This window comes from Protopterus annectens, chromosome 11.part0 (genome assembly GCF_019279795.1).
Source record: "Protopterus annectens isolate FY-2018-M chromosome 11.part0, PAN1.0, whole genome shotgun sequence".
NCBI classification, from domain to species: domain Eukaryota; kingdom Metazoa; phylum Chordata; order Ceratodontiformes; family Protopteridae; genus Protopterus; species Protopterus annectens.
Window position 1 is genome coordinate 1,348,921,018 of NC_056745.1, and position 15,647 is coordinate 1,348,936,664.

Consider the following 15,647-nt stretch of genomic DNA (forward strand, 5'->3'; position numbering starts at 1 on the left):
TGGCACTGCCTTAAAGTGCACTTCTGTGGGCATAAGATTGCCAACACTGCCCACAGGAAGTGTGTTTGTTATTTAGGCCTGGCACACTTGGCTACCTCCTGCTCCATCTGTGCTGTGTTTATTACCAGGGCTATAAGTGATGGGAGGAACAAGCTGGTACTAAAAGGCCACCTTACAGCTTCTGCTCCTTAATCTGGTGCTTCCACATAAGGGACTCAAACCACCTCTCATAAATCTAAGGAGCCCAGTGAGCACCAAAAGCACTCCCCTGCACTGTCTCCCAAGTCGGTGCTTCCTTCTGAACCACCTACAAAAATTTCTGAGAGCTCAGATCAGACTTCTACCATTGCCAAGTCTCCTCGGCTCTAGTTCAAGATTTTCCCCGGAGCTGGTATCCCCAAGTTTGGTCTCCTTTCCTTCCAGAGACACCTAAAAAGTCTTCCAGGCCACCTTCCACTTCCTCCGTTGGGTCCTCCTGAAGTCTTTGAGGCAGCGGTAGAGAGGATGATGAGAATTCCTCAATCCACAGATCGAGATTGCGGTCTTGCCTATTCTGTCTTACATCGGATCTGAGAGCTGTAAACCTTCATTACAGCCTGTTATCACTCCATGTCCATCCTGACCTGCTGTTTCAAAGCTCTCAGATCTGAAGTCTCAGAGAATTAAACAATTTGATCTGAAAATACTTCTGTCTTCCACTTTGGTGACTTCCATGATCTGAATGGCTTCTACTGTATCCCCCAAAGCATTATGCTTCTTGGAGCTGAAGCGTTGACTGATCCGAGGGGTTGATTTCGACTCCAAAGTTTTAGGAGCCATTGCTTCCACTCAGGGCTTTGGTGTTGGGGCAGTTTGGCTCCAACTCCTCCCTCCGAGTGGAGGGTCGGGGAGAGACTTGAATAGTTTGTGCCGAGGATCTCTGCTCTAGTCAGATTGCCCTTTGCTTCTGCTGGTCCCTTCCTCCTTTGAGGTTGTGGAGAGGGTTTTCTGTCACCCCGGAGTAGTTTCGAGACTTGCTCCTTCGGATCCAATCCCTGTTCCATCTTTGGATCCTGTGCCTGAGTCTACTCATCCTACACCTCAGGGGCAGCCAGCTTATATGAGCTTCCAAGCAGTTCCTACAAAGGAACTCTGTTTCTTTCCACACCTCTCCAGAACACCCCACGGAAGAGGCACCACCAAAGAGGTCATGTTATAGGAGGCACTTGGATTCCACAAGGGCACACCTTATGGAAGACACTGATTTTTGATGAAGAGAAAGTGTCCACTAGATCACCACCTGAGGATTTCGTGTTTGGAGATATTGTAGAGATCCTTTGCTAGAAACATGGTTGGTCTTCCAAACCCCTTCCCAGAAATGTGGTTGGGCTTCCCACACTCCTTCCCAGAAGGATTTTGTGTTCTTGGAAGCCTTCGGGTCTGTGGACCATCTAGATCTAGCGTTTCGCAGAATCAAGGGCTTTTGAGAATCTTTCTCTGACTGATCCTTCCAGCACTTGTGAAAAGTTGACCGAGGCAGTTGTGGGGGGTGCTTGTCGTGCAACTAAAAGCCTAGATAGCCATCATAAATGATTCCTGGGAGCGAGGGATTATATTCAGAGGATATGCTCTCTTTACAAAAAGTTCTCAAAGGAAACCATTTTCCCCTCGATGTTCCACCTATTCAGAAGGAGTTAGCTGCTCTAGAGATTCAAAAGCTGCTGGACAGTAGTTATCTAAAGTCCCCTAGATCAGAATTTTACTCAAGGTTTTTTGTAGTGCCCAAGAAAACAAGGGACCAGAGACCCATTTTGGATCTGAACCAGCTTGTAAAAAAAAAAATCCAAATTCTGGGTGGTCACTGTCTGTCTCCTGGATGTGCTCTGTTTTTAAAGACTGATACTATCACTTAAAAATGAACAGATGCTTTTGGAGATACATTCACTTCCGGTTTGGAGTTGGTCATTACCAGTTCAGAGCCCTGCCCTTCGGTCTCACCACAGCTCCCAGGGTATTCACCAAATGCATGCTTTTCATGTCCGCCCTTCTCCTCCTTGGGTAACCCCCTCCCGCTGATGACCTAGGTAAATTGATTGTTCAGCGAGCATGGAAGGCCTCTGACTCCATAGAACCTATTCCCCAGAGACCGGATAAGATTCTTTCAGCCCCAGATCAGTCACATTGGTGTAAGGTGCTTCAACAAAGTATTAGTTTAAGGGTGTGCACTTATGCAACCAGCTTATTGTATGTTTATTTTTTATATTTTTTTTATTTTATATTTTTTTATATTTTTCCCCTAACAAATTTGTTTTTCAATTGAATTGTGCAGGTTATACGTTACATTAAAGGTGGGAAGAGTTTTGAAATTATTTATTGTGGTCTCCTTTTTTTTTTTCACAAAAACCTGGCATTTTAACAGGGGTGTGTACACTTTTTTTTTATATTTTCTGTAGGTTTGTGGAGGGGCTGAGGAAGTGGTAGATTTTTTTTAAGCTTGGGTGCTGGTATATGTGAAAGCGTGCGTTTGTGTGTGTGTGGGGGGTCTTAATTACTGGAGGTACTAGAGTAGTTTGTACAAGTGTCAGGTTAGGGTTAGCTGATGAGTAAAGGTGCTTTACCTGTTGTCAGAATACTACCCCTGCATATAACCCCAGTCCTACCCATTGTGTTACAAAATATTCTTTCCTTCGCAGTATTGATGTACAATAGGTGCTAGTTGGGTTTTAGTAGTCTGCGTGATTCAGTTTCTGTTGCTATCAGTCCATATTTTGCACTTGGGTATATCTTTTGAGTTTTGGATACCTGTTTTTCCAAACTGAACTGAATACTGTTTTTAATTTTTCAGAAGTCTTAAGGTGCATGCGTTTCCTTTTGATATTGAGCTGGCACGATGCATGATCTTGTGTACTGAATCTTCTATTCCTGCTTGGTAAGGAAATACTGTATTTGTTCTCATAAGGGACTTTTCTTTATTTTTGATTTCAGGTGATGACCAAGAGGGAGGAATTGGTTGTGGCTCCAGCTGGTGTCACGCTCAAGGAAGCCAATGATATTTTGCAGCGCAGCAAGAAAGGTAGCATTTATAGTATAACTGCGGTAATTAGCATTTATTGCAACCATTGTGTTTGCTTTTTGTTATAAATTTTCATGTTTGACCTCTGCAAAAACTGAAAGGGGGCTCATGATCAACATTACATTTGATGCTTGTTGCCTTAGACATGCTTAGTTTTGATCATAGCAGACTCAAAACCCCATTATTTTACACATTTGAAAATTCCAAAATTTTATTTAAAATCATTTTGAGAGGTTTTTTTTTGCTTTATCAATGAGTAGTTATTTTCAATTCAGCTATAAAATTGCATAGATTACTACAACAGACTAAATATTGTGGAAGTGATTTGTGCTTTTGCAAGAACAGTTTCTTGCTTTATTGCGTATGTTCCAGTTCATTACATTCAAATGCAAATTTATTGATATTTTACAAAAAGAAGATTGCAAAAGTGTTTTTGCAGAATGCAGTAATATGTGTAGATCAGGTGTAATGTGTGGAAAGCAGTGTTCATTACTACATCTTTAGTTTATTGCGTACAGTCATATTGTACTTTTAGTAGTACATGTATTTTTTCTTCCCTTGCATGGTGTGATGTGGGTCTGATTCCCCTGCAACCCTGGACCCAATTGAATGTTTTTTTTTTTTTTTTTTTTAATTAAAACTCTAATTGAGTTATTTTAAGACATAGGCAAACCTACATTAGCAGTAAAGAAAATCAGCTGTATTCATTTTTCTGTTTTACATAACATTATACATCAAATCTGTTTGTAGCTATTAATCCTACATTGCATAAATTGCCGAGTTCCTGTCTTCCCTTAAACCTCAATCTGATGTTAATCTTCATCCCATTCATCACTGATGGGGAATTAAGCCAGCCGTATATCAAGCTCACACCAACCAAAAACTCTAGAGCTAAGCTTTTACCCATGATACGTTTCTCCCTGTTACCTCAGATCTCGTTTGCCGCATCGTCTTAAAGCTGCGTTCAAGCCAGCTCTCAAGCTAAGTTCAACTTGTTTGACTTTTTACAGTCATTGGTATCTTAGTGAGTGTATTATTTTTCTCTGCCTTTTTTCTATATACCGTTACTGTTAGAGCTCTATTGCTAAACCTTTTATCCTTGTACCTGTTGGTAGTCTTGGTACCATTGGTGGTACGGCCTTTCACCCTACCCTTGGGGTATTTCATTAATACCATCGCTGGAATTTTTCTTTCTCTCCTATCTTTACCAAAAAAAAAAAAAAAAAAAAAACACTTCTTTCTCTTACAACCTGTGAGTTTTCTGTGCGCGTCATTGTCTGAGGAGAAAGTTACATCTGTGTTCAAATGTCATATTTGTAGTAGGAAAATACCTAACAGCGACTTACATGATTTGTGTATATTGTTTGGGGGTGCCCCGTCTCTCGGAGCAGCCCCCATGTTCTGTTTGCAAAAGTTTGGCAGTGCACGTTAAATGAACAGAAAAACAAGTTGATCCTGAAGGGCCCCTTAAAGATGCCTTTTTCAGAGGCTCTTTCTGCGATGGGCTCTCTCCCAGAAAAGACAGGAAAAGACCACATTCTGTACCCTCTTCACCCTCTGGTGACCTGAGCAAGCTTACCAAGTCAAAAATGTTCCTGGAACCTAGGCCTATCGCCATGGCACCAACCCTGGTTTCGTCAATTGTTATACCACCTTCGGCGCCTGTTTTGGCACTGACTTTATCCACAGTGCTGACATTTGATGCTCCAATAACTGCTTCTTCATTACTGAGTGCTGCTATAGCTCCAAGCAAACCTTCGGTACCTATAACTTCGACTCCTCTAGTGACTGAGCCATCCTTGCCTTCTCCGGTACTGACTGCCTTTTCGTTATCAACTCCATCCATGGTACCAATCACTCCAATACTAACCCCACTGCACCCTGTCTCCAAACTAGAGACCGGCGCCATTGGACACCAGCACACGGACCAGATACTCCCCGTTGGTGGACCCTTCCTAGGGCAAATATATAGTCCCTTCCTAGAGAGTCTAGACTCCTGTCAGGGGTATCCACTAGATCCACCAGGAGCCTTTCAGAACTTGATGTGGTGCGCCTTGTGGATCAACTGCTGACAGCTAGGGGGATTCCCACTCCATCAAAGACCAACGCACTTGCCGGACCTGGGACACACTCTCTCCAAGGGCTCTATCATACTCTCCTCCTTTGACCTTACAGGTTTCAAAGTCCTCTAGCTCAGACGTCCTCGGAACCCTCTGATCTTCGTGTTTCACTGTTGCAGTCATCACCTGTGGGTATCCCTTGCTGTGGTATCCCTTGGCCGGCCTGAATACCAGAGTCAATGTTTTTCTGCTTCGGCTGCTGTTGCCTGTAGTCTGTCAGGTCGTCGGTGCTGTAAAGCAAGGCAGCCGATTCCATTACATCAGTCTTTCTTGCTGTGGAGCCTGTAGCGGAAGCAGTTCACAAGTGTGACGGTTGGTCGCTACCACAGTTTGAATTACAGCTGAAAGCGTCTAAAGCTAAGTACCCCTTTGGGGATTCTTTTTTCTTGCACTAACTGATGTCCGAAAAAGTTAATTGTCTCACCTGTGGAAAGCCAATCCCACACAGACTTCCATCCATACTGGTCACTAGTTTAGGCCTAGACCACGATGTCCCTTGTTGCCGGTTCTGTGCCCTCTTTAATGAGAGAACCATTTGCCGTAGAGCTCTTATTGTAGACTGGTATTTTCATCTTCCATCTTCGCATTCTGAAATGGTGTCATTCGGCCAGCAATCTGCAGACATTCTGAAAAAATGCAAGGATAAAGGTAGAGGCAGACCACACAAGGCTAAGCCTTCCGATGACTCTACCGCTAAGTAGGTAGTCAGTTCTCTGGAATTCAGTGAGGTCACAGCCCCTGATGCCTGATTTGATATCTACGCAGGCCTCTACAGAGAACCTTTCGGAGTTCCGTATGCTGCAGAAATCTTTAGTCTTTCGAGCCTTTGGTTGTCTCGCCTCTGTTGGGTCTGGAGTCGCAACGCAGGCACCGGCATATGAGGAGGCCTTTCGCACTACTGAGTCTAGACAAAAACCGACGTCTTCTCATCAGACTACAGTTTTTCTCAGACCGGATACTCTTGGGCCTAGAAGCCAAGCCACTCTTAGAAAATCTGGCTCTAGCCACCTCCTGCTCCACCACCCCAAGCACAAATGCTTAAAATGGCGGAGGATCTCCTCTCCCTTATCAGGGGTAGTCGGGCCACAACTTCTAAAAGGAAAAGTCGCCCTTCTCCTGAAATTGACAGAACAGGATTCTGAGGAATCTGATTATTCAGATTTTAGAGGAACAAAAACCTCTTACTGTTTATAAGGATTCAGATGCAGAGGAATCCATTCCTTCTGCCTCCCCACCAGATGACCTTTCCTTTGGGAAAACCCTCCACACCCTTTGGGAACATTTCCAGTGAGAATCTCAGGATTTCCCCCAGTCTAGGAAAAGACTTGGAGAGTTTCTGGACCTGCCCCAGCACAGACCCCTGGCCATCCATGAATCCATCTTAGCCCCTAACGCCCTCCCACCTGCTTCCAGTAAACCTGACCAGTATTAACAGAATACTGGATTCTCACAAATACTTGTACAGAACTCTTGCTGCAGACCCAGAGGTCCTTGCACACGGACCTAAAGGAGCTACGACTAGTTCTGAGAATCTTATTCCTTCTGACAAGGGGTTCCAGAGCTCTGGACAGATAGGGTAAAAAAGTATACACCTCTGCAACCTTAGCTAGCAGAGCACTCAACTGTCAGTTCCGTATGTTAAAATATCAGCAACATACTTTGGAACTATTAAAACAAAAGACTTCCACCTTTACTGTCTGTATCAGTTCGAAAGAGTCAGCAGATTTACTGCACTCTAATTATCAAGTGGCCAAACACTCATTGCACTGTGGATACGATGCCCTAGAAGCCTCAAGCAGGGCAGCAGTGTCAGGATCTGTCATTAGGGGACATGCATGGTTGAAGGAGCAACCTTTCCCCTGATCATGTCATGTCTAAACTAATTCATGCACCCCTGGATAAGGACAGCTTGTTTGGAGTAAAAGCAGAAGAGGTACTTAAAAATATGGAAGATGAAGCAAAATCTGTGCAAACAGGAAAATATTTCTTTCCAGTTCAACCTCCCAGGTTCAGCAGGAACTTTCCCTCTAAGCACTGGTCCTTCCCTGCACCCTAGCAGAGAGGGCCAAGGTAAGCCCCGTAGGGACAAGACCAACCTGGCTCCTATCTCAGGGGCAGCAGAGAACCAAACCGTGGACTATTTCCACCCCAAAGACAGGGGTTCTAAGCCACCCTTCTATGGAAAAAGCTCTGACTCCCTCTACCCCCTCTGCCCTCCTTTCACTCACCAAAAGCTAGGAGGAAGGCTCTCCCTCTGCAAAGAAAATTGGCTTTGTTATAACAAAGGACACAGTGGGTCTTAAAGATAATTTTTCAGGGATACAAATTCTCTTTCAACGGACTCCCAATTCCAAGAGGGTGCTCAGACTTGCCTCCAAATCTGTGGACAGAGACATTGAAACAGGTCCAGACTCTCATATCCCAGGGGGCAGTAGAACCTGTCCCCTCAGATCAAACAGGCAAAGGCTTTTATTCCAGACTATTCCTTATTCCCAGAAAAGAGGGCACTTGGCACCCCATCCAGGATCTATCCATTCTAAACACCTCCCCAAATTCATAATGCTAACTTTGCAGCACCTGCTGTTTGTGCTGACAGAAAATGCCTGGCTAGTGACCCTAGACTACATCCCCATAAGGGGATCCTGCAGGAAATTCCTGTGCTTCAGAGCAGGCTCACCACTTTCAGTTCTCTGCACTACCCTTTGGCTTATCTACTGCACCCAGACTATTCACCAAATGCATAGCCCCGGCCGTAGCATTATCCAGACAGAGAAGTATACAGATTTACCCTTATCTGGATATGCCTCATTCAGGCAGAGTGCAAAGAAAAGCTGTACCAGGACCTTCTCTTTGTGAAAACCCTCCTAACTTCCCTTGGATTCACCATCTTCAAGAAGAAATTCCAGGAAGATCATTTTCTTGGAAGCAAAGTAAACCCCCTCCAGGAAGATCATTTTCTTGGTAGCACTGCTAGACATAGCATCCCAAATGGCTTTCCTATCCCCAGAAAAGCAGAACTTCCTGCCTCTCTACTTTACCCGGCTGGCTTCCAGAAGTCACCTCACTGCGAGGAAGTTCCTGCAAGCCTTGGGTACATGGCATCTTGCATCCTTCTAATTCCTCTGACCAAGCTACACATGAGGAAACGTCAGTGGTATCTAAAGAACCTTTGGTGTCAGCACTCGGCCTTTAGAGAGCTCTCTCCCTCTGATTCTCCTGTATAAGGGCCGAGTTTCTCTGGTGGGCAGGGGCCTTTGCCAAGAACAAGGGTCTTACCTTCTTCCTCCGCCCTTCCAGCCAGACCAGCACCAGCGACGCCACAGACATTGCTTGGGGTGCTCACCTAGCAAGCTAGGTGCACCCAAGGTCTTTGAGATGCCCAGCACCTTCCCTTACACATCAGTCAGAAGGAAATTATGGCAATACAAAAGGCTCTGACATCCTTCAAACCCCATCTTACCCTCTGTGCAGGCTAGCCATGAATCTCTGGCTGACAGCCTCCTCCATGGGATTACACCTAACTGCCCAATACCTACCAGGGATCAACACCTGGCAGACCACCTAAGCAGGAACTTACTGGACCCCCACGAATGGCAGCTCCACAGATAAATCTTTTTCCAAGTCATTAAGGAGTGGGAAACTCCGGAAGTGGATCTCTTTTCTTCGCACCTCAACCACCAGCTGAAAAAATTCTGTACCAGGTGGATGCCTTGACCTTCCCCTGGAACTCCCTCTTTGTGTATGCATTCCCTCCTCTGCCTCTTATTCCCAAGGTACTGATCAAGATAAGGGAGGAGCGGCCAAAGGCTATCCTCATTGCTCCAGATTGGCCCAGACAGCATTGGTACCCCTTGCTGCGCAGCCTGACATTACAGCCTCCCAGGCGGCATCCCCTGATCTCAGACCTCTTGACCCAGGTGGCGGGGGGGATGCTGCACCCAGACTTGCAGACTCTCAAACTGTCAACATGGCTAATACTGAAAAAGCAAACAAAGGGTACCTGTTAAGCAAACTGGTCCTAGACATTATCACAGAGGCCAGAAGGCCCAGCACCAGAAAGTCTTACGCAGGAAAATGGAAAAGATTCTGCTCCTGGAGCCAGTCCAGAGGGGGCAGCAGCTCACAACCTTCCATCCCTCTTACCCAGCACTACCTAGCAGAGTTGCTCAATAGTGGCCTCTTCTCTTCTATTAAAATCCATGCCTCAGCCATTTCAGCTCATTTCGATACAGACTAGCCCCTCTTCTCACATCCTTTGATTAAACAATTCCTCAGATGGGCTTCTAATAGCAGACCTCCCAGAAGGCCACCCACGCCAGCCTGGGACCTAAATTATGTTTTAGAAGAACTAACTTCACCACCATTCGAACCTACTGCTTCAGCAGAATTGAGATACCGCTCCTAGAAGACTGCTTTCCTACTAGCTAATCACCTCAACCAAAAGGGTTTCAGAACTTCAGGCTCTCATGGCTGTTGAGCCCTTCTTCTTTTTCCATGCAGACAGGGTCTCCTTGAGGACTAACCCCTCCTTTATGCCCAAGGTGGTATCTGATATGACCCTCAACCAAGCCATAAATCTATCCACCTTCTTTCCTACCCCTCAAAACAAGGGGGAAAGAGTTCTGCACTGACTAGACATGCACAAACAACTCCGATACTACCTGGACCATACTAAACCCTTTAGAAAAACAGACCAGATTCTTGTCAGATTTGCCCCAAAGGCAGAGGGGAAGCCCATTTCCAAGCGGATGTCGCACCGTATCCATTTCTGCTACAGACTACATGTGAAACCAATCCTCCAAGTCTTTTTGTACCCATTCCACTAGAGCAGCCTCCACTTCTACAGCATTCCTCAGAGGAGTTCCCACCAGAGAAAACTTGGAAGCTGCCACCTGGACCTCTGTCCATACCATTACTAAGCATTGCCACCTACCTCTTTTCTCTAAAGCTAGGGCCGGGTGTGCATCTGCAGATGTTCTTCGTGTTTCACTGTTGCAGTCATAATTAATTGAGTTATCCTGCCAGGCGTAGCCCTCAGTCAGCCCGAATACCAGAGGCGTAGCATTTCTGCGTTGGTTCCTGTTGCTCCAGGACTAACGTCAGGTCGTCAGTGGTATAAAATCAGGCTGCCGATGCCATTACATCAGTCTTTCTTGCCGAGGAGCCCGAAGCAGAAACAGTTTGCATGAGTGCTGGTCGGCTTTCGTTATCCGAAATTGAAAATTGAAGTTTTCTAAAGCCAAGTACCCCAATCCTTTTTTCTTGCCCTAACCGATGTCTGAAAAGGTTGACAATTGTCTTACCTGTGGAAAGCAAATACCACACCGAGATTTCCATTCTTACTGCGTCACCTGTTTAGGCCCAGATCATGACGTCCCTCGCTGTCTGTTTTGTGCTTTCTTAGATGCCAGAACTGTACATCGTTGGGCCCTCATCGTAGCTAAATACTTTATCTCTATCTCTGTATTCCAGAATGGCTTCGGTAAACCATCCGACTACCGATCTTCTGAAAAAATGGAAGGATAAAGACAGACAGACCACACAGGTCCAAAACTGCAGACTGCACTTCCGTTAAGCTAGTTGCCATTTCGCCAGTACTCAGGTGCTTTCGCAGCCCCTGATGCCCGCTTCTGTGGATTCGCAGGCCCCTACCGAGACCCGTTCGGAATCCAGTATGCCGCGAGACTCTTCGTTGATTAAGGATCCTGCGGATGTTTCCAACTTGGATGGGTCCGGACCCGCTGAGCAGGCACCGGCTTCCGAGGAAGTTCTTTGCACTACTGATATTCGACACAAACTGACTAATTTCGCATCTTCAGTTCTTTCTAAAACTACCGAGTTCTAAGGCCTAGGGTACAAACTACACCTAAAAAACCGACGATCCAAACTAGAGCATCAGCTTCCATGCCTCAATCCTAAATGCTTAAAATGGTGGAAGACCTTATGCTTATTAGGGGAAGCCAAGCCTACTCCTTCTAAAAGAGACTTGTCTCCAGCAATTTTGTCTGACCAGGAGTCTGACAACTCTGAGGTTTCAGAATATGAAGACATGCTCTTGTCTGCTTATGAGGATTCAGATGCAGAGGAATCCATTCCCTCTCTCTCTCCTCCAGAGGCTTTTTCTTTTGGTGAAACCCTACATACTTTGATAGAACATTTCTATTGGGAATGTCAGGATTATTCTCAGCCCAAAAAGAGACTTGGGGAATTTTTAGATTTACCACAGCACAGACCCTGAGCTATTCCTCCTGTCCTGGATGTTGTGGATGATGTTTTCATGGAATCTAGCGTAACTCCTGACACCCTACCACCTGCTCCCAGAAAACCTGACCGGTGTTGAGTCCCATCCTACTGCGGACCCAGAGGTAATCTCCCAGGGCCCTAAAGGAATAAAAGCAACCACAGCCAAGAATCCCACCCTTTCGGACAGGGATTCCTGAGCTTTAGACTGGGTAAAAAAAAGTGTACACCTCTGCAACTCTTGCCATTAGAGCACTAAATTGTCAGTTCCACATGCTGAAATACCAGCAACATACAATGGAACTCCTAAAATAAAATTATCTGTTTTTCCAGCTTGTGCATACAGGAGCTTATGCATTCTGCAAACCAAGTTCTAAGCACACTTTGCAGTGTTGCTTTGATGCCTTAGATGCATCCTGCAGGGCAGCAGTCACAGGCTCTGTGCTTAGAAGGCGTGCTTGGCTTAAGGAACAGACCTTGCCTGTCCATGTCAAATCAAAACTGTTGGAAGCACTATTGCACAAAGACAATTTGTTTGGCACCAAGGGAGAAGAGGTTTTAAAAAAGATGGAAAAAAAATATGCAGACAGACTTCTTGCAAGTCCAGCCTCTGAGATTCAGTAGGCATTGCCCCTCCAAGCACTGGTCTTTTCCAGCCCCCTCAAGGCCAACTCAGGCAAGATCTAGGGGAAGCAGACCCCCCCCCCCCAGACAGCAGCCCCAGTTAATGCAGAGATCTAAGCAATGGAGTTCCTCCACATCAAAAGCAGGGAGTACTAAGCCAACCCCTTATGGAAAGAACTCTCAATGACTTCACAACTCCACCCCTTCCCTCTGCCCACATGTTTGTGCCCCTATGAGGAAAACTCTCCTTTCATGCAAAAAACTGGGCTTCCATCACCAATGACCTATGGGTACTAAACAGTGTCCCAGGGATACAAATTTTATTTCCACACACTGCCAACCCCAGAAGGGTTCCCAGATCTTCTTCCAAACCAGCGGGCAGAGACCCAAAACCAAGTCCATTCCCTGCTCTCCATGAGGGCAGTGCAACCTGTTCCTGCAGACCAGATAGACCAAGGTTTCTATTCCAGGCTGTTCCTGATGCCCAATCCTCGATCTAGCCATTCTAAACACCTTCCTGGTGATACCAAAATTCAAAATGCTTACCCTCCAGCAGATTCTCCCTATGCTATCCAAGGATGCTTGGTTAACCACCCTAGACCTAAGAGGCCTATCTACACCACAATCGGGGATTCTTGCAGGAAATGTGTACATTTTCAGGGCTGGATCTATGCACTTTCAGTTCTCTGCACTTCCCTTCATCTTATCCACTGCTTCCAGAGTTTTCACAAAATGCCTGGCTCCTGCCATTGCTTTTTGCATACAAAGGAATATTCAGATTTACCCCTACTTAGACGACTGCCTGATTTAGGCAGACGGAGAAGCTGTTACAGCACCTGACCTTTGTAAAGGACCTACTAACCTCCCCTGGGGTACACTGTGAATGAAAAGCAATCCAAAGTAATCCCCACTCAAAAAATTGTATTCCTGGGAGCAAGCATGGACACAGCATCCCAGATGGCATTGCTTACTCCAGAAAGACAAGCCTATCTGACAGACTACTTCTCTCAACTAGCCACCAGAACCCAGTTATCCGCAAGGAAAATCCTGCAAGCTCTAGGATTCATGGCATCCTGCATTCTACTCATTCCATATGCCAGACTGCATATGAGGAAACTTCAGTGGTACTTAAAAAGCCTTTGGTGTTAACAGTCTGGACCCTGGAAACTATCATACCTATGATACCTTGCCTGAGGAAATATTTTCTTTGGAGAGCAGCATGCAACCACAAGGGCCTTCCCTTTTCACAACCCCACGCTGCCCAGACCCTAACCACAGACGCATCAGATTATGCCTGGGGTGCACACCTGGATGACAGGTGCATTCAGGGCCATTGGAGCCCAAAGCAAATGCATCTGGACATCAATCAAAAAATTGCTAGGTGTTCAGCACACTCAGACCCCTCCTATCCCCGGGCCCTCTACTGATCAAAACAGAACACCACAGTGATGTGATACATCAACAAGCAGGGAGGAACTCGCTCCTATCCCCTCTGCAGACTAGTCGTGACCCTTTGGCACACAGCTTCAGCCATGCAAATTCACCTGCTAGCACAATTCCTGCCAGGCTCCCAAAACTCTCTGGTAGACAGCTTATGCAGAAACGTCCTAGACCCACAGGAGTGGCAGCTAGACCACAGCACCTTCAACCTCGTAACCCAGAAATGGGGCACCCCAAAGGTGGACTTATTTGCCTCCCACACCAACTACCAGCTCAGCAAATTCTGCACCAGGGAACCTCACAGCAAGGCCTGCAAAGTGGATGGCCTATCCTTCCAGTGGGTAAACCTCTCTATCTCTGCATTTCCACCATACCTCTTCTTATAAGGGTACTACTCAGAATAAGGGAAGAAAAAACGAGAGCAATCTTGATTGCCCCAGACTGGCCACACTAGCACGGATACCCACTGCTGCGCAGTCTGTCACCCCTGCGTCCTTGGTACCTACCTCAGATCCCAAATCTCCTGACCCAGCAGAATGGAGAATTCCTGCATCCACAATTGCAGACCCTGAACCTGGCAGCCTGGCTTATTCCCTGACCTCTCCTCCAGTTGTCAGCCTAAGCAAGCAAGTCCTGGATATTATACGTGAGGCCAGATGCCCTAGCACTAGAAAATCCTATGCTGACAAGTGGAAAAGGTATTGCACCTGGATCCAGGCTAAGGGAGCTGATGCAGCACAGCCCTCCCTACCTAATTCTGGATCACCTAGCAGACTTACTGCACAGGGGTCTATACTTCTCTTCTATTAAAATTCCTGCCTCTGCTATCTCTGCTCATTAAAGCACAGTGTCACCTCTTTTCTCATCCTCTTATCAAACGGTTCTTAAGAGGGGCTAACAATTTATTGCCACCCGGAAGAGCTCCTACCCTAGCTTGGGACTTAAATTTTGTGTTGGAAAAGCTCACATTACCCACCCTTTGAGCATGCTGCTTCAGCAGAGTTAAAATTCCTCTCTTGGAAAACAGCTTTACTTCTGGCCATCACTTCAGCTAGAAGAGTTTCTGAGGTACAAGCACTCGTGGCTATGGAACCTTTCATCATTTTTCATGCTGACCGGTCTCCCTCGGGACTAAACCAAACTTCATGCCTAAAGTGTCCAGTTTGGCTCTCAAAATGATCTATATTCATTTGCCCACCTTTTTTCCCCAATCCTCAAAATAAGGGGGAAAGGATTCTGCACTCTTCAGATGTGCACAGACAGCCCAGATTCTACCTGAATAGGACTAAGCCTTTTAGGAAAACTGACCAGTTGCTAGTCAGCTTTGCAGCAGGGGCAGAGGGCAAGGCCATATCCAAGCAAACCATCTCCAAATGGATAGCACACTGTATCAATTTCTGTTACAAACACCATGAGAAACCAACCCCACAGGGGGTCAGGACACATACCACAAGGGCAGCCTCCACCTCTGCAGATTCCCTCAGAGAAGTTCCTACCAGGGACATCCTGGAGGCCGTAGCATGGAGTTCTGTTCATACCTTCACCAAGCATTACCACCTGCCTATCTTTTCTAAATACAGGGCAGACTTTGCAACCACAGTCTTGCTGGGCATACTAGCCAGCCCCAACTCTTCTTGACTGCTTCCTCCCTTTACTTCAGCTTTGGGAATCGACCCAATTATGAAGACTAACAGTGAAACACGAAGAACATAGTACAGTTGTGTACACTTACCATACATGTAGATGTTAGTGTATTCACTGTGCAGTCCTGGTTTCCCACCCTCCATCTCCCTTGTCTCTCTCTACAAAGATTTTTGGTATTTACTTTCTACTGGTGGTGGTCTTCCACCATAACCTAGCTCCCTATTTGAGAGCTCCTGACGTTTGGGGCAAGAAAAACTGATGTAATGGCGTCAGCTGTGTGATTTTATACCACTGATGACCTGACTTCAGTTCTGGAGTGACAGCAACCGACGTAAATACTAAGCCTCTGGTATTTGGGCCGACTGAGGGCTACCCTTGGCAGGATAACTCAATTATGATGACTGCAACAGTGAGTACACTCGAACATCTACATTTATGGTAAGTGTACACAACTGTCGTTTCTGCAGGGCATGCTGACCCATGCCTAGGTCTCTAATCTTTCCACCCCTCTCCTCAGCTTTGGGAAT

The 15,647-nt window shown here is 46.1% G+C and overlaps 1 protein-coding gene across 1 annotated transcript in view; it reads left to right on the forward strand.

The window, feature by feature from the left end:
- The window catches only part of LOC122815846 (inosine-5'-monophosphate dehydrogenase 1b), a gene marked incomplete in the record, with an annotated part of 1,150,443 nt that overhangs the window by 336,203 nt on the left and 798,593 nt on the right, over window positions 1–15,647 (forward strand). The window contains 1 exon segment of the mRNA XM_044088659.1: window positions 2,965–3,052. Coding sequence (XP_043944594.1) covers window positions 2,965–3,052 — 88 coding nt within the window.